We start from the raw sequence: 19,337 nt of genomic DNA, 5'->3' as shown, positions 1-19,337 counted from the left end.
TTATTTCCAAATTTTTGTGATAGCTCAGCCTCCATTTATTGGTCTGGTGTTGAGAAAATAAGCTTAACATACATTAATGCCATATTCCCAAGAGGAAGTCTTCTTAAATAATTGAATCATGATCTTTCAAACTTGAAAAAATTATTTTCCAATTAACCTGTAGCAACATTCAACTTTCTTTGAGGCTATTAATGGAAATTTACTATCAAGAATCACACCCAAATGTATTCTGCTGAATGTTGATTTTCTCTCCGTTTCAGATTTTAAGAAAACAGGTAATGATATTTAGAAGGTAACTTGAGAAATCATATTGTTTCAGATAAATCTATGCCAGAGAGGAGAACCATATGTTCACATCAAAGCTAGCTGAACAGAAGAAAATATTTTGGATCAACATAGCTACTATTGTTTGGGTTCAATTGTATTAATTGGATTGAATGAGTTTGTGACCCACAAGAAACCAGACTTTTAAAGTCATTATGTCCTGGGTGTAATGGGAGGATTCCTGAACACAAGTGATGACCCTTTCTATAGAGAATGGCCATTTAATGCTCATTAGAGCGACATGAATAATATTTCCCATTGATTACACTGGAAAAGAATGTACTGTAACATGGTAGAGTTACCCCATAAATGACAGAAATGTTCAAACATTATCATCATCAATAAACAACAACCAAAAAGTCTTTTGACTATTTCAATTTGGGGTCTTAAATATAAAAGAGCACATTTCTGGAACAATATATCCAAATAGAAATACAGAAAGAATATTGTAAACAAATTTGAGTTTGGTACAGGGCTCAACTATATGCAGAATCTCATAATGTTTTAATAACCTAAAGAAAAATGAAAACATACTTAAAGACTTTTAGAATGTATAAGACTATTCAGGCTACTAAATAAATGAAACCTCTTTTTGATGCTATTGTAATTGAAAAAATTACTTATGGTTCAACGAAGGCACGGTACTAAGAGCCATAAGTATCCAACATTTAAAAAATCACTTCCTACAATGTTTGATAATTTTTCAAAAGACAAATTAAGACACAGGAAGGTTCAATTATACAATATGTCATTCTGGCTTTTGATTTTCATGATGCAAAGCCAGCTTTGAAATACCACATTCAAAAGTTTCTACATGACTTAAGTGCTCACAGCAAGGTACAAGCCTGCCTTTCTGAATAATGCATTCACAGTAATCTTTGCTCAAAATGAGGTACACTCCATCGGAGTTAGTTTTCTGTGTTCAACTTTTCTTCCTGTGCTATCTCAAGGGAGGCAACAGTTTGCATAGAGAGCCAGCCAGGCTTGCTTGGAATTCTGAGAGATTTGTGCAGGCACCCCATGAATAAAACAGCATCAGAAAGACCTCTGTGTGACCCTGGAAGCAGTGATGGTGGTGGTATGTGTATATGTGTGTAAATCCAAGTTTTCTTGTTCTGTTCAGTATACCTTTTAGTTTGTTTGCAGATGAAAACATCTGAATGGCCTCTATTAATGTGCTCCCCCCACAGCCATTATCCCACCACCACAGTCTATTCGTGCAGGTTTCAAAGTAGATGTTTTTCATTCTGAACTCCTGAGCTGGGAGCTGTGTTTCATCTCTCTCTACTCCCCACTGTGCAATGCTAGTATGCAGAACTCACCAACCTAAAAGGGGAACTTGATGCTTATTTCCATAGACAGAAAGAATTTCCATGGAACTTTTGATGTTTAGGGAATCATAATATATAGTTGAAAACCTAGAAAGAGTTTTATATACTTTCTTCCAGGATTACTGCTGAAATTATGGTGATGACATTAAAGCAGCGGTTAGTTTGAAAAATAACTATATAAACCAACTTTTATAAGTAATAATAATAATAATACAAACTTTTACTAAGCACTTACTATATGCTAGGGTTTCTATACTAGCATACAGTATATGCTAGTATACTGAGGTTTCTCAATTAAATAATTCTTTTTTTTTTTTGTGGAGGTTGTCATGTGCATTGTAGAAAGTTTAGCAGCATCCCTGGTTTGTACCTACCAGATGCTAGTTGCATTCCCCCTTATTCCCCCACCAAGTTGTGACAAACAAAACTGTCTCTAGACATTCCTAAATGTCCTGTGGGGTACAAAATCACCCCCAGTTGAAAGCTTAGCTCTAGGCTAAGCATTTTACATAAAATACCTCTGGTACTTCCCAATAAACCATTTAGGCAGATACTCCATAAATAAATAAAACAAACAAACAAACAAAAAAAAAACAGAGATAATCACCCTAACTCAAGCAAAACCAAAACCAAAAACACAAAGTAAAATTTGTCTTAGACAAGGTAGCATAGCTACTGCGAATGTGCATTTGTGATCCCAGTTTTTAAATGGGTGCTAATATGATGCAGTCTTTTGTAGCAGGTCAGTGAGGGTGTGGGAGAGAGGCCTGTCTTCAAACAATTCAATATCAATGCTCATGCTTCAAATACAAACAAAATAAATGGAAAGCACAAAATACGAAAGCAACTCTAGTTCTCCTCACTGACCACGTGCATATGGCTTCCTGAATTTCTCAAAGAACACATGCCACACATTTGCCACATTTCTCCATTAAACACTTGAAGGACACTTCAGAATGACACCACAACCCAGCTGCTCTAGTTGTAATTATAAGAAAAGTCTTAATCAAGAATGGATGGTAGATTCCTAATGCAATTTGCCAGTTTCCATTTCAGCATTAGCACTGGAGAGCTTTTAAAAATTGATGTTTATTTCATTGAATGTAAGACAACACTGATTGCAAAACACACCATTATATTTAGTAGCATTAAGAAAGACAACAAGGGCTGTTAAGGAAATCATGACATTCCATAGTTTGTGAAGCCCATCCTGACCACAAAGGTGTTGAACGTGAAGAAGACCTGCATCTCAAAACTGATGAATGACTTGATTGCATTAATTCATGACTGATGAATGTGTTGGTGTGTTACTTTCATTCTAATCTGATAATTTATTCTTTTTATTTTTGATCTTTATTTTCAAAACTCTATAGAGATAGGATAAGTTAAAAAAGTTTTACTGTGAAACGCTTTTGTGTCATGGGAATATTGAATCTTCACATTTGTCAGTCTGAATCAAGAACTTGATGCTAATTTTTGTCTTACAAGTTCATAGGCATTCCTTAGCTCTTGATTAAAAATATCTAAACAAATTAAATGTAACCTTTTCAGAGAGAGAAAAACCCTTTAAGGCTTCAGTAAGGATAATTCCACCCCCCCTTCAAGAAAAGCTGATTTTCTTTACGAATTCAAGATGTCAGAAGACCCAGAAGTGAAATATTCCACTTTAAATCTCAAAACATCAATACTGGGGGAGAGACTGTAAAGATTAGCATGGCTATCATAGTTTCTATCCAAATATTCTATATATCATATTATCATCAGACCTTTCGATGTGATGAGAAATTAAACCAGTTATTTTTCCTACCTTGAAGACAGGATGACTAGGCTGTAACTACCAGCAGAAAACAGAAAGACCAGATATAAAATCTTCTAAATATTGCTGCAAGTGGACAATCATTACTCTTGCTTACTATCACAGCCTTAGGGATATTCTTGTTTACCACTGGATCATTAGGAAGCCAATAATCTTTAATCATGCAGACCGTCTTTCTCCATTAACCACTGGGTCTGATTATTTTCAGGTACACTTCTAAATTGCCCAAATTGAATTTTACCCATGCGGTACTTTGTCTTGCCTGCTTTTATTATTCATTTCTACAAATCAAATCAGGACATTATAAGGCTGGCCACAGACCATTATATAACCGTGTTTACTTGCATTTTCTACAAAGGTGACTTGACTTTTCCAAGCAATCATTTTGAACAGGTGCAGTTTTTTCTGGGGAGGCATTCTGATAATCCTATTACCTTATGTTGGCAAAAACCCCCAGGGTTTAAACCTAATCATTACAGCTTTGTAAGCAATTTTAGGCTTCCCATCAAGATCACATGATGCTGGATTAAAACTCACTCTGTGTTTACCAATAAAGAGCAAAAGATTCTTTTAATTATCCTTTGTGAATATTGGCTTTTAACATGAGCATCATTTACATGCTCTGAACTTAATATTCAGAGGTAAATACAAACAGATAAGTAGAGGCCAAGGAACATAAAAAAAAGTAACAGATCATGAAAGTCCACAAGAGACAAGCTAATTAGCGTGGTATCTTAAATAATACTAGCTGCAAGCTTTTACATGAATCGAATAGCTCCAAAAAATAAAAGGGATGGAAGTTAACAGATGACAAGGATCACTTAGAAAAACATTAAGAAGGATGACTGGTATGAAATACTGCCTTGAATATGCTCCCTGAAGGAAGGCAAAGGAGGAACTAGCTCTGGCTGGGTATAGATTTTTTTTTTATTGTTAAATTAAAACAAACAAAACCCCCATGTTTCATTATGATAAAGGCCTTGAGAGGGATGAGGCTACTGCCCTGGAGAATGATGACTGGAGGATACGGAGGGCAGTGATGCCAGATCAGGGCATTGAAAATACATTCAGGTTTCTGAAGGAATTTTCCATTAGTCATATTGAAATGGAGGATTCTCAAATCCTCCCCACATTAATGTATGCTATGGCCAAAGCTGCTTTGGGGCCTTAAGAATCAAGATTCTAGGCTCTGGAAGAATCCATGCTAGAGCCCGCCAACCTTGAACCTAGATTCCCATCAATTATCTGGAGTCATCTGAATGATTCTCCACTGCATGGAAGCACCGGAAATACGGTAAAACTTCATTGATTCAGATCAGTGGAGAGAAGGAGCAGCATTAAATACAGAATGTTTTAAAAGGAATTGAGCCTTATTACTTTTAAGTTAGCACCTTCAACCAAACTAAGAAAATGTGCAAGTGTGGAGTTACCAGATCTATTCTAAGGATTTGATATGAATGGCTTTAGTTCACATATCCAGTGTTTATAGATTAAACAGAAGCTTCTAAAGTTCCTGTTTCAAGTTCAACAGGGAAACTCACACCCAGTTCCTGACTAGCTTATGAAATGTTTAGAATTAGTGGTGTCTAACTGTAATCAGTGTCTTGGGTACTCACACCCTTCTCCATCCCATACACACATAACACTTGTCCAAACAAAATATTACTCTTGAGAGCCTACTAGATTCAAGACCCCTGCAAAGCACTGGGCATTCATGATTGCATTAAATCTTCATAAGAGCCATGTGTAGCAGGCTCAGGAAAATTAAATTACCCAAGGTCATATAGCTAGAAAATAACAGAGAACTCTCCCTCCTTTCCTTCACCTTTTGTAAACAAGCAAACAGGCAGAGGTATTTTCTAATACTTTCTGTTGATAGCCCTTTCTTCAAGAACCTCCAAGATAAACTGAGACTCAATTTCTGCCAGGTGACCACAGTCAGCTTCAGTGCAGTCAGAGTTAGTAGTTTTCTACGTGGTGATAATGCAATGCCATCAGTGAAGTATTGAGGGGCTGATCTGTGCTCCATCTGACCCCTGTTTCCACTTAGAATTCACCCTCACAGCCACCCCTAATTATAGGTATTATCCAAAGCTCCAGAGGCTGAAGCCCAATGTCACACAGCTAGTAAGTATCCTGACTATCTAGGTAATGATTCTCCCCTCCCAGTCCCTGAGCTCCCCTCGGTAAAACCAAAACCGTGCATAGAAACACAAGTGAACACACTGGGGTCAGCCCCGTGGCCAAACGTAAGGAAGCAGTCAGTAGAGGAGAAGCATTGCTCACCTGACTCCAAGCGCCAGCTTTCCATTTGGGGCATCTTCCTCCTCGGCACTTTCTGTGCCCATGTGGCTTAGCCAGGTGTTTACAGTAATCACTCTCTAAATGGCTTCCATCTTTTGCCATGCAGTAAACATTTCGTTGTTTATGCCCTCGACCACAAGAGACAGAACACTGCAATATAAAGCAATGGCAAGGTTGTTGTTGTTTTTTAATCACACGGAGTTTGAGAAAAAACCTGCGTCGTGAGATGTTAAGACAATGCCTAACAAGAGTTACCATTCCCCTCTTTTATAGAGCCAGTTTGGATAATATCTCAAGGCTTAATAGGGAAGGAAGGTGGCATTGAAAAAAAAAATGTCCGTAGCATTACAGCAGCAATCCTATGTGGCATTTTTGGCTCACTCAAGGGTGTGGGTAAATCCTGAGAATTGGAGCCAAAAATAAAGCTCATGAACCTGAAATTACCATGAAATTCTGATTTTAAGAAGTCCTACTATGAAATAGTGATATATTTCTTCAACAAAATGCCTTGTGATTCACTGATTGGGATAAAGGTGCGTTTCCAAAACACAACTATGTTCAATTTCTTAATTAAATGATTTAAGAATAAAACTCTTCAACCATTTTCCAGAGGATAAGCTCTCATTTTCCCAGTCCATTGGGAAGAGGTGAAAAAGGCACGTTAGAAACTGAAAGGTAAGCTAGCAGGTAAGTCTGTGCCAATTTTGGGAGGGAGGCATTACCTTTCAACTTTGATCTGCAGATTCACTGGACTGTTTTAAATGTGACCTTGTCTGACCACATCTGAGAAACTTGACTTTGATTTCAGATTAGGTTTCTCAGAAAGGTTTAGGAATCAAAGTGCCCGTGGAGTCGGGACAAAAATTTGATATGACAGCTTCTTGTAAAACAGGCAAGAGGCTGGCCCCAGTGAGTGTGCTGAGATATGCAATGTCCATTCCCTCATTAGTGATTACAGAAGTCATTACCACTCAGATCATAAGCTGCTGGCTCAGGTTTTCAAGACACATTATTTCCCAATATAATGGTCTTGCTTTTTAGAGGGAAATGAATTTAAGAATGAAGAACAAAATGTGAAAACGCAATGAAAACAGATTTCAAGTGTCACTTCCTTCTATTCAATATTTCTTATTTCCCCCACTAACTTTGTAATTTTGTTAAATTACCAACATGCCCTTTTATGCCTAATAAATAGCACCATGTGAAACATGCAACTCATGAAACATATTAACTCAACCACTATTACCAAGCATGCTCACAGTTACCCATTCATAAATGTACCAGACATGTTTTTCTAGTAAACACAAACCACTATAAAATTTCAATAGTTGCTCATAGAGAAATGTGAAGTACGTATACTAATACATTTGGCTTTAATTTTTTTAACTTTAGAAGGTGAAAATGTTGCTGTTTTCATTTGAGCTCTAATCTGATGAATATTATGATTTGGAGTAGTCATTCTGAAAATCTTAATGGAGTATACAGGATGGAAGGAAGGCACCCAACTTGAAATATCTATACCAAAACAAAAATATTAATCATTCAACCTATAGTGTTTGATCTATATAAAGACTTTGCAGTATAAGTCTAGAAGGCTTTTAGAATGAAGTTCCTAGAAGTATCTCCACAAATCTCTAGAAGTGGGCTAATGACTTGCACACAGATAATCCCTATTAATAGTGACCAATTTTAATATTTTAAAATGTTTCTCCCGAAAGAAAATAATATAAGGGTTCAATTAGATTTGGAGTGAATTTATTTATTTATTTGACAAACATTTATAGAGCAGCTACTATGTTCCAGAAATTATGCAAAGTACTAGAAATGTAGCAATAAACAAAATTGACAAGTCTCTGCCTTCATGGAGCTTACAGACCAGTGAGGGAAGCTGACATTAATTAAGTGATGACAAAAATAAATATATGATTATTCATTGAGATAAGTACTAGGAAACAAACAGGCTGGAGTGGTTGGAAGAGGGCTCACTGGGGCACTTCCTGGGGTCAGGCAGCAAAGCTATGAGCTACAATTATGAGTTTGGATTTTATTCTGCACAAGATGAAAAATCACTGAAGAGTTTCAAGTCAGAGTAAGACATGGTCTGATTTTTGTTTCAAAACATTTACTTTGCCTGAGTAGAGCCCAAGTGGGAATACAGTGTCAGTGGAAATGAGAAAGTGACTCAGGAATGCTTAGGTAGGGGAAGTTGGGAGGCTGAGGCAGGAGAATGGCGTGAATCTGGGAGGCGGAGCTTGCAGTGAGTGGAGATAGCACCACTGTACTCCAGCCTGGGCAAAAGAACAAGACTCCATCTCAATTAAAAAAAAAAAAAAAAAAAAAAAAAGATATATTTTTTGAAGTAGAAATGATGGATCTACTCTAGGGTGGAGAGGAAAGGGCAGTACCAGGGATAACTTTCAGGTTTCTGGTTTGGGCAACTGGATAGATAGTGATAACACAGAGATGGGGAAAACTGGGAGATACAGCACTGGGAGTCAAAGATATATTTATTTCTAGGAAATGAGTTGAACTTAAAGGATATAGAATCATGGGTGGTAAAATTTGCTTGACTACAGTGAAGAAACATAGTTGTATCAGAGTAATCAAATGAACATGGGTGACCTTAACACAAGTCTGTCTGTAGGGACAGTCATTTCAATATACAAATAGTCCAAAGAAGCTGTCTCTTAATATATAAGAGAAAAGAGAGTTGTTAGAAACATTAATTAGTAATCTACTGTGGTCATCAGAAGTTACAGCCTAAAAGTTGGCAACAATCTGTAGAGGAAGAATTGGAAAAGGTACAACTCTGTCCCATTTATGAGCCAGGAACTGCCCTAAGACTTTATACGCATCATCTAATTTAATCATCCCAATAACCCAGTGAAACTCAGTAATAGAGATAGGTACTATTAGTGGAGACAATTGGTGTTTTCAGAATCGCATAACCACAATGCTTTATATAGTGCTTCCCACATGACTTCAACACAAATGAATACATTTCTGTTGGAAACAATAACAGCACAATGAAAAATAGTTAAATTATCACCAACCTTACTGACAAAAATTCATCTGAGGTATAACTGACATCTATTGCTAATGGAATGAAGATGGATGAAGTAGCTTCTAAATACAATGCCTTATCTTTTCACTATCTGGACTAGCTGCAACCTACCCATTCCAGTGTTTTGTTTTTGTTTTTAAATTTGGGGACTTGACTGGAATTGACTTGGAAAAAACAATGCAGCACTTGCCATACATATTATCTGCCTAATATTGTTAAGATCTAAAGGCAATTAGGAAATTCTCAAGGTATCTAATCTGATAGCAAATACTCTTCTTTTAATGCTTTCTAACTTACCAATGAAGAAAAGCAGCTGCTCGTGGAAATGTTCAAATCTAAGAGGTTTATTAATGGGCCTACTATGACCTGATAGAGGGGCTATCATTTTGATAATCAAATAAACACAAGTTTCAGCTCTTACATTCTGAGGGAAATTTCCATCCGATCATTTCCAGTCCTTTCTCAGGCACTGACTTTTACATCACCATGTGTCACTGAGACATAATCGTTAAATTTAGTGAGTCACCTAGTATGTGCTATTTATTGGTTACACATCTGATAGCTCTTGCTCTAGGGAATATTTAATTCCTCAAATTCATAGCCAAAAAGCCTCCTACTTTGCCAATAGGACTCTGACTTTTTTTTTTTCTTGGGAAACAGCTGAACTTTGTGTAACAGTATGATTTTCCTCCCAACTTTGAGCAAGACTCCCAGACAATGTAATCTCTGCTTGTTACTTAGCAGCACCAAGGTCAGCATCCCAAGTGCCTGGGTATTCAGGCTTTTGTTTCTGTGGGGTGGCTTGAAGGGGATGTTGAAATGCGGTGTTTTGTTCAGAGATTGTGTTAACACTTTTCACTAATTGAGGCCTAAGAGCTTGAAATCCTTGCATTTCAATTTATCTGGTGGAAAGGAAACTCAAGACATGGGCCATCTGTTCTTAACCTCTATTGAGGGCTCTCTCTCAAGCAGTAGCACTGGATATGGTGCAGACGAATTTGGGTTTGGTGTGCTGTCTTTGGTTTTAGGGAAGACCCATATTGGTCCTTTCACTTATACAGAGGAACATGGTTTCTTAGTTATTGAGAAGCCAGAAAACAGCCCTGGTGTGTCTGCCTGAATGAGAAGAGCTGGAGAACTAAAGAGAATGGGATCCCTGGGGTTGCTGAGGCTGCCAAGGACTTGGACATCCAAAAGAAGATGGATTTCTACACAGAGTTGCTAAAGATACCATAAGGAACTGAGAAGGAATAAGAAGGGGAGGGTAGAGGCCAGAGATGTACACAGGATCTGGCCAGAAAGAGGCTTCTGGGTGGGGCTGGAAGATGCTGGGGCTTAGAAAAAGCAGGGGCAGTCGGGTGCCATGGCTCACGCCTGTAATCCCAGCACTTCAGGAGGCTGAGGCGGGCAGATCACAAGGTCAAGAGATCAGGACCATCCTAGCCAACATGGTGAAACCCCGTCTCTACTAAAAATACAAAAATTAGCTGGGCATGGTGGCGTGCACCTGTAGTTCCAGCTACTGAGGAGGCTGAGGAAGGAGAATTGCTTCAACCTGGGAGGCGGAGGTTGCAGTGAGCTGAGATCCTCCACTGCACTCCAGCCTGGCGACAGAGTGAGCGAGACTCCATCTCAAAAAAAAAAAAAAAAAAAAAAAAAAAAAGGAAAAAGAAAAAAAGAAAAGCAGGGGCTTAGAAAAAGCACTAGAAGGGGATTGAATGAGGACCAGGACTGCCTGAGTTATGGCGGATGCGTGCTATGCAAGGACTAATGGATGGGCCAGGGGGACAGCCCTAGCACAGTGTCTGGGCACAGTTCTATGTATCTAGGTGATTCCCATCTCCAAGCGGTCTGGATTGATGAGATTCTGTATACATGAAATATGAAATGGGGGTGCTGACCAACTAGTCCATATTTCCAACCACAGGACTGGCTGACAGCAGGTGAGAAATAACAAGCACTGAAAGGCCAAGAGAAATGTCATATACTGGCTCAAGTTGTCAAGGCTCTTCTGATCTAAGGATTTTTGACAACAGATGGCTAACCATCACTCAGATAGGTGTTTTGAGACAGGAGACTGAAGGAATTACTATTCAAGCCTTTCCCTTTGTGAGTCTACAGACTATGAAAATAACATCTAAATCACTTCATTTAAAAAATATTCAGTTGTATCTTTTCATACAACAACAAACTCTTCTTGATTCCACTCTCCTTTCAACTTTAACAAAACATAAAATCACAGCTCATCTGGAAAGTATGTCATCAGAAAGGATGCAACGCATATGCTCAAGGTTCAGGACTGTCTTTGCCAATGACAGTGACAAATGAAGTGACGCATGAGCATCACACTGTTGGGGGAGGCAAAGGAGATGCCAGCCTGTACCTACTATTCCACTGAAGAAAGACCATAAACACAAGGATACACATTTAGTGATCAAAGTTTCAAACATTGCTCAATGGAAGGCCTGGAAAACCATGTGGGGCTTACCACATGGAAAAAAGATAGTAGCTGCAACTCACACATGTTTACTTGCTGCTTTCCACACTGTAGTCAGTCAGCAAATATTTATGGAAATGAATGAACATATGAAAGCTATAGCCATCACAGAGGTGTATTATAAACCAATGTCATGTTTTTGTAAAGGTCGGAAAGAAAGAACCACCTGGAATCTGACTCATGGTGCTAATGCTGAACTCATTTGGCACAAGTTATTTAGATTCAAAAAGGCCACCCCAAGAGCACTCTCTTTCAGTTTGAACGGAACTCCTGAAAATCACACTAGCTACCTTTCATTGTGTTCTTATTATGAGTAGGATACTGGGATAAAGAACACTGGTTTCTCTCATTTAATTCCAACAGCAGTCTGGTGGCTCAGGCGCTATTAGGAATTTTTTTGTATCGATAAGGAGACTGAGGGTCAAAGAGGTGACGTCACTTGCCCAGGGTCATAGCACCAGGAAGCAGGAGAGTTAGGCTTTACATACAGCATGGCTGGTCACTCTGGCTCATGACTTTAATCCCAGAATTTTGGGAGGCAGAGGTGGGAGGATCACTTGAACCCAGGAGTTTGAGACCAGCCTGGGTAACATGACAAGACCCCATCTCTACAAAAAAAAAAAAAAGAAAGAAAGAAAAATTAACTGGGCCTGGTGGTGCACGGCTGTTGTTCCAACTGCTTGGGCAACTGAGGTCGGAGCATTGATTGAGCCTAGGAGTTTGGGGTTAGTGTGCTACTGCACTCCAGCCTGGTTGACAGGGCAAGACACACACACACACACACCCACCCCAGCCCCCACACACACCCCACACACCCCAACCACTTTAATCCTTAAGCTACACTGGAAAAATGGCCTGGTTAAGACAACCAGTTGCTCACCTCTACTTACCCATGGCAACAACAGAAAGCAAGGACCTCAAGAAATGTCTCTTAAGACTATTTTAGAGTTGCCTGATTCCTCAGTCTTCCAGGAAGAGAGTAGCTATGCAATGTTAATAGTTCTGACTTTAATACCTTTTCTCACAACACCTTTAGTGCCTGTGAAGAAAGACACTACAAAAGGCAAACATACAATCCCATAAATAAAGGGCCACATTTTCCCTTGGCTGAAGCTACCCTACTTTTCTCTTGGACATTTTTCAGGGTTTATTAACTCATTGAGGCCTGCCAGATGCCACATAGTAAATTACTATTTCCCTTGATGGGTGAATGCTGTTTACATGGTCAAGAAGGGAAGGCTGCAGGTTGTAAATTTTGGCCCCCTGGCAATTCACCAAGGAAAAATCTCTCGAATGCTCAATCTGCAGGGCATCTCAAAGATTATTCTGTCCATCTATTTATTTTACAAATTCAAGACTAGAGAAAAGGAGACATGTTGTGCCCAAGGTCACACAGCAGGGAAGGAGAAAATGCAGGCTGAAGAAGCTTCTGTCCCTAGCACAGAATGCTATTTGGCTCCAGTTGCAATGGGGGCCTGGGGCTAGGTTCTGGTATTGTTCAAAAACCACAGCTAACCACGCACTCTGATTCTTTCTCACCCCCAAGCAAGAGTGTGACAACGTCTTGTTTCAAAGCAGCAGCAAAGAGCAAATTCCAAGGGGTGCTTGGGTGCTGCCAACACAGGAAATGGCAGCTGGGGTGGTGGGGAGGGTGCTTGTCTTCATTTTGCTCTAAAATGTTGCAAAGGTTTGAGAGTCAGACAGGCCTGGGCTGGAATCCTACCCTACCTGTCATTTTACCAAGGTGCCACTAGGGGCAAGTGACTTCACCTCTCTCAGCTCAGATTTGTTCTCCGTAAGACGGGAGAATAGTAGTATCTGTACCCAATATCACTGTGTTACAATTAAATGAGGCAATGCATGCAAAGCTCTTTGTGTTTCAGCCAGACAGCATAGAAATGGTATATTTTTTTGCATCATTACTACTATTATTTCTATTCAGTGGACCCTTTTAGAATATCTCTTAACACGAAGTTTAAAAGGTGAGTTTAAAAAAATTTTGTTAACTAATGGAGTCTAACATTCTAACAGAGGCATTGATAGGTAAAGGTAGGACTTTGGTAAGATCTCATCCCTGTGAATGGGCAAAGTGCTTTTCTTTCCAAAGGTCTCAGAGAAATCAATCCATAGAGCAGTTATATACGTTGAAGATCCCTTCTGTAGTGCCCTTTTCTCTCTTAGAGACTATTACTTACCAATATTGTCTCTTGTCACCAGAGTAAGGAGAGGACAGATGCTATATCTGAATGCCATATCCCTTTTCTACTCCATCATTCCTTACTTACACTTAGGTTTTCTCAAGAACTCCTGTGTTTCTCCCTTGTCTTTTGTTATGCCATTTCTTTAAATGTCCTGAGCCACAGAAGCAGCGTCAATGATAACCATTACAGAATCCACAGTCACTCACTTCCCTGCCACGCCCTGCTCTGCTGTGAGAGTTGTCACAGTCCTTTGTCAAAAAACATATCTCCTTATTGGCAACGAACTCACTTAGGGGAGGTTTTACAGGCTTCTCACAAAACAAGAATGACTCTGAACAGTGGCAGCGACAACCAAAATATTGAGGAAAAATGGAAAGAAAGCTTTACCAGGAAACAAGGGCTGTGACTTCAGGGCGTAAAGCCAGTGTTGACAAGGCCTGCCTGATGGCTGTTTATGTCTGGGACCACCCTGGCACTTATTACCATGAAAAGGAGCTGAGAGCGCCTGAGATTGGCAGGGAACACCAAGGAAGAAAGCGGATGTGGGAGTCACGGTCATCCCAGCCGGATGGGGCATTAGGCCATCCTCCCGTCCCCACTGCCCCCCAACACTCCAGCCTTTGCAATGCTACAAAGGTCTAAGAAAAGGAACCAAGATTCACATGTCAACTCTTGGAGCACAGTCGAAGGCTGCTGTCAATATGAGAACCAAGTAGGTGGCCCTGCATATGCTTAGTAAGGGAGATGGCAGGGCCAGGCAAATAAAGGGAGACGAGAGGCTCACATCTTCCACTCCCACCCCATCACCCCCAGGAATATGGGGGACAGGGCTCTCCAGTTCCCCAACCTTTGATCTCACAATGTAACAACTTCATATTAGAGGGGAAAATAAATTTTAACATTAAATATAGCAGTATATGAAATTAGTTATGCAAGCTATGAAACCCAAATTAGGGCTCTTTTCGTTCTGCAAGAGTGGAAATATTTTACCGTTGTTTTCCCCATCAAGAAAGAAACAAAAACCAAGGAAATCTGCAAATGTAGCACCTGGTGAATTCTATCGTGGCTATATCCAGGGGTACCCTGGGGAACTGATGACAATAATCACCAGGCAGTGTTACCCCTCATGTGGGTAACAGGGCTCTATCTCTATTACCCTGTTGATTCCTCATTCCCAAACACATTGCCTGTTTTTGTAGGACTTCTTTTCGCTTTCAAAGTTTACCTGGTGATTATTTGTAACCTGACATCAGCAGAATAATGATGTTCACATTTTTCAGGAAAGAGGCAAAGATAATACAAGGACCCACTCTGTGCCTGCCATGAGATTATTTATGAAAGCCGTCTGGAAGACAGGGAGGGCGGTGGGTGAGAAATTTGTTCCAGAGGTGAGTGAAGTTGTGTCTGAGTAAGTAATTGGTGGGAAAGCTGTGACTGGTAGGAACAGTGACCAAAGTTTCTTGGTACTCCCAAGGTGGACTGTGATTGAAGGCCTGGACTGGAGAGTTCAAGGCTACCTGGAGATGTCAGTCTGCTGGGAGATGACAGTGCTGGGGCAGACCCACTTGACATAACTTATGCTACTGTCAAAAGCAGTCAGGGGACAGAGCTGGAAAGCTTCAGCCACCTTCTGAAATGCTTCTGTAGAGAAGTGATCAATGTACCTAACCAATGTCTGCCCCTTGGATCCTGTCCTCTTCCCAAAGAACTATCTATGTGTCAACAAGTCATTTAAAAGACACCAGGACACAGTTCATTCAGTTGCTTCCTCCAGTCTTGCTTTCTCTGCCTGTCTGGCCCTTCCTCTGTAAACTCGATGTGAAAGGAGCATCTTTACAGGCCAGCATGTCAGGTAGACTATCCTGAAAATTTTATAACATTTTTGGGAAGCAGCTTATGTAATTAATTTACTTGTGGGTGGATATTAATGTCAACTCCAGAACTAAGATGTGCATACGTGTCTGAGCCTGTATCCAGAGAAATGTATCTCAGCAGCAGGGATAAAGGTCATTTTAACCATTATCGAATTAGATGCTCATCCTCCAATTTAGCATTGCTCTATCGGGAGTTTGGACAGCACACAGTCACTCTCAATATGCATTACTCAAGTCCTTTGTGGCTTTTCTTGTCTCCTCTTCCTGCCTTCCTTCTGGTTAAAAAAAAAAAAAAAAAAGGCTCAAAAGTACCACTATGAAAGGGCGGGATGAGAAGTAATAACCAGATAAAATGTAAATGGCTCACAACACGGAAGACTTGGCATTGAAAAAGGCTAAAATTACGTTTGATGGTTTTCTGCAAATTCAAATAATTCCTACACTACTCTGAGATGTATTCAGATGGAAATCGAAAGACTGAGGCAGAACGGTGTAGCAGCTATGAACACGGTGTTAGGACAGTCAGACCTAGTCTGACTGGAGGTATCTTTCTTTGTTATTTTTTGCAGGATGCTTAACTACTGCAAACATCCATATTCAATTCCGTTTAACAGAGATATGAAGTGATGACGCCTACACATCTCAAACTTAACATGTTCAAAACAGAAGTCCTGATCTTCCTCCACAAATCTGTTCTTCCTGTAGGCTTCCCCATTTTCATTGGTGGCAACTCCATCCTTTCACTTGTCCAGTCCATAAAATGGGAGTCATTTTGACCCCTTTCTGACTCTTGCACCCCATAGTCAACTCTCAGCTAATCTTTTGGCACTATCTCAAAAATTCTTCGAAATCCTACCACTCCTTACCACTTCCCTTGTGCCCACTGTCATCTGAGCAATGCTTTCTCTCATCTGAGTTACTACAATGGTCTTACCACTTCCATCTGTGTTCCTTCTGTACCCTCTGCCAAATTCAGAAGCCAGAGTCAACCTTTAAAAACAAATTCATGTTCCTACTTAGTGCCTCCACCCACCTCTTCACTGCCAGTCCCTTCCTATCTCAAAGTGAAAACAAAAACTCCTTCCAATAGGCTAACCCTCCTTCCTCTACTTGCCCAAGAGTCTGCCTCCATGTTCGTCTCCCTCAGTTTCATCTGTAATTTCCTATCCTATTATTCACACCCTCAGTTCTAGCTACACTAGTCTCTTTGCTATCACTAAGAGATGCCTGGTGTACTCCCGCTTTCAGGCCTTAACCTGTAATACTCTTCTCCCAGAAACTCACATGGCTTCCTTTTGTATTTTCCCCTATCTTTGCTCAAATATCACTTTCTTAATGGAGACTTCCCTAAACCTCCTTTTAATTAATTTAATTAAGCTCTAATTTAACTTAATCTAATTCTCACCTACTCTTCTATGCTATCTCCTATCCCTCTTCACTAATTTATTTTTATCTATGGCAATTGCCATCTTCTTTCATAATACATATTTGACTTTTTTGTTTTGTTCGTGATTTGTAGCTTGTCTCCACTTCCCACTAGAATGTAAGCGTAATGAGTTCAAAGGTTTTTGTGTGTTTTTTTCACTCCTATATCCAAAATGCCTAGAATGGTACCTGGTTTATAAAAAACACTCAAACATTTATGGAATGTACAAATGAATGCATGAAATGAGTGAATAAATAATATCCAATAGAACCTAGAACCACTTATCTCACAAGAATAAAGATTAAGTAAACATTCTGCACAACGCTCAGTTTATTGTTAGAACCAAATAAATAACGATTGCTGTCTCCTGTCTCTTATATCCATTCAGTCCAAAACTAGCCACATATTCTTGTGGTTTAATATTTAACTCATATCTACAGAACTAAATGCACAGGGGACATCTAAAGGGAACATTATCTGAGAATATCATATAAAACTAGCAGACAAGAGGCAGAAGCTAGGAACTCAGAATACTACACTGCCCTGCAAATGCAAGAAACATTGACAGTGCATTCTTAGCCACTGATCCCACCACATATCCTGAGTGTCATATAATATTGTTTCCTCTCCCTGAAGATGCCATCTTAGAGTGACATTTTTGTCAGGTGGGTGGAAAAATGTAAATATATATATATATGAAAAACAGAATACAATGAAACGTAATACACAAGAATGGGTTTTATCCAGGCCAGGTATTTTCTTTCTTCTGGCTGGAAACATCTAAAAGCATAAAACTGAAGATTCACTCTTCTGTTCCAAAAAAATGTGTTTCAGTAATCCTGATCAATTTTTTAAATAAGTTTTCTTTCATTTAGAAAAAGCCTTGCTTTCAAAGTATAGGATATCCAGGACTCTAAAACCAACACTGAGCCCAAGATTTTGTAGAGTGAATTTGATAGAATGAAATCATAGCCACCCTCCTGCAAACTCTGTACAGCCAGTCCCCACCAAGTCTACCTCTTATGGAGAGTACTTTTTACCCAAATGTTAGGATCAGGCCTGTCGAGAAAGACCAATTTTTCTTAGCTCAGTAGGACCTTTCCTTACAAATGTACTAATTCTCATCATTTTAGGATGCTGTAAAAGTCCAGGGGGAAACTGATCGATTTCAAAGCTCTGGCCTGAGGTTGCTGGGTGACCCAGTCCAAATTTGAGTTTCTTTGAAAGCCGTTCAAAACCAAGTGAAATGTAAAAAAAGGTCCTATTCAGAAATGCAAATATTCAGCTATCTCTGACTTGTGATAAGTAAAATAAACAAAATCAGGAATCTGGCTAAAAACCCTTGGGAAACATTCAGATTCCAAGGACTCAGTCCCAGGGACTTTTATAAAGCAAAAGAGGGCTGAACTGGTTTCTACTCAGGCTTGTTTCTTTTATGCGTCACAAACCAAAAATTCATGTTTCTAGAAGTTTTGAAAGCTCCCCAAGAGAGGCAGTGGAAAAACATGGGGCTTTGGAGTCCATCAGGTCTGGATCCAATAATTATTGACTGTATAATTATTGGGAACCTTTCTTAACTTCCCTGAATCTCAGTTTTTCTATCTGCACGATAAACATCATAAGACCTATTTTGCAAGGATTATAAGAGGATTGGCAATAATGCATACAAAGGACCTGGTCAAGGCCATGGCTCACATCAGATGTTTAATAAATGAGGGCCTTTGTTATTATTTTCCACTTCTAGTCAAATCCATTTGGCCATTTGCAAATGGGCACCTTTATGTGCCACATCAGGAAATGTAAGACAATTAATCGTCCACCAGTTGGTAACTACTGAAGTGGAGAAAGTCATTCATCTAGATCAGTGAGCTTTTTAGTGGTGGTGGTATGTCTTTGTTTGTTTAGAGGCAATTTCTCTTATTTAAAAAAATTTTAATTTTATTTAAAATTTTAATCTATTTATTTACAGACCAGGTTATCAGACTGGCTAATTTTTGTATTTTTGGTAGAGCTGGGATTTCACCACGTTGCCAAGGCTGGTCTCGAACTCCTGGGCTCAAGCAAACCACCTGCCTTGGGCTTCCCAAAGTGCTGGAATTACAGGCATGAGTCACCATGCCTGGGTGAGATTTCTCATTTTTTAGGGATTCTTTCCTAGGCAAAACATTTGCATGTGCTCAATTTATAGCCTAGAATTACTGGTAAGATTACAGTTAGGCAAAAGTCAAAATTCAATTTCTAATTTTAAAGGGCTTTTCACATAGCCAATTGGTAATTTAAGGTTCCAATTAATTCTGAAAGGCAGCATCCACTTTCCTTATGGAAAACCAAGATATCTTCCACATTGGGCACCAGTGCGTAAGTCTGTTCTTTAATAAATATTTCTGTGGTCGTCCATCAAATAAAGTTTGAACATTGCAGGGAAAATCCAATGTTTCATTAGAGTGTAGGTCCCACCATAAAATTTCTGAGGTTGATGACAGTGTCTTGGGTTTATTTT

General features: G+C 39.4%; 1 protein-coding gene and 1 long non-coding RNA gene across 4 annotated transcripts in view; one reads left to right on the top strand and one right to left on the bottom strand.

Annotated features, from left to right (window-relative positions):
• ADAMTS9 (ADAM metallopeptidase with thrombospondin type 1 motif 9) overlaps positions 1 to 19,337 on the bottom strand; it is a 172,007-nt gene that overhangs the window by 46,903 nt on the left and 105,767 nt on the right. For all 3 annotated transcript variants that reach the window (XM_063661878.1, XM_054483816.2, XM_054483817.2), the window contains one exon: positions 5,758 to 5,925. In XM_063661878.1, the coding sequence (XP_063517948.1) occupies positions 5,758 to 5,925 (168 nt within the window). The remainder of the gene's footprint in view (positions 1 to 5,757; positions 5,926 to 19,337) is intronic.
• Positions 1 to 19,337, top strand: part of LOC129034237 (uncharacterized) — a 28,483-nt gene that overhangs the window by 984 nt on the left and 8,162 nt on the right. Inside the window, exon 2 of the long non-coding RNA XR_008501785.1 lies at positions 14,818 to 14,925. This is a non-coding gene — a long non-coding RNA (uncharacterized LOC129034237). The remainder of the gene's footprint in view (positions 1 to 14,817; positions 14,926 to 19,337) is intronic.

This window comes from Pongo pygmaeus, chromosome 2 (genome assembly GCF_028885625.2).
Source record: "Pongo pygmaeus isolate AG05252 chromosome 2, NHGRI_mPonPyg2-v2.0_pri, whole genome shotgun sequence".
NCBI classification, from domain to species: Eukaryota; Metazoa; Chordata; class Mammalia; order Primates; family Hominidae; genus Pongo; species Pongo pygmaeus.
This window is presented reverse-complemented; position numbering and strand designations above follow the sequence as displayed.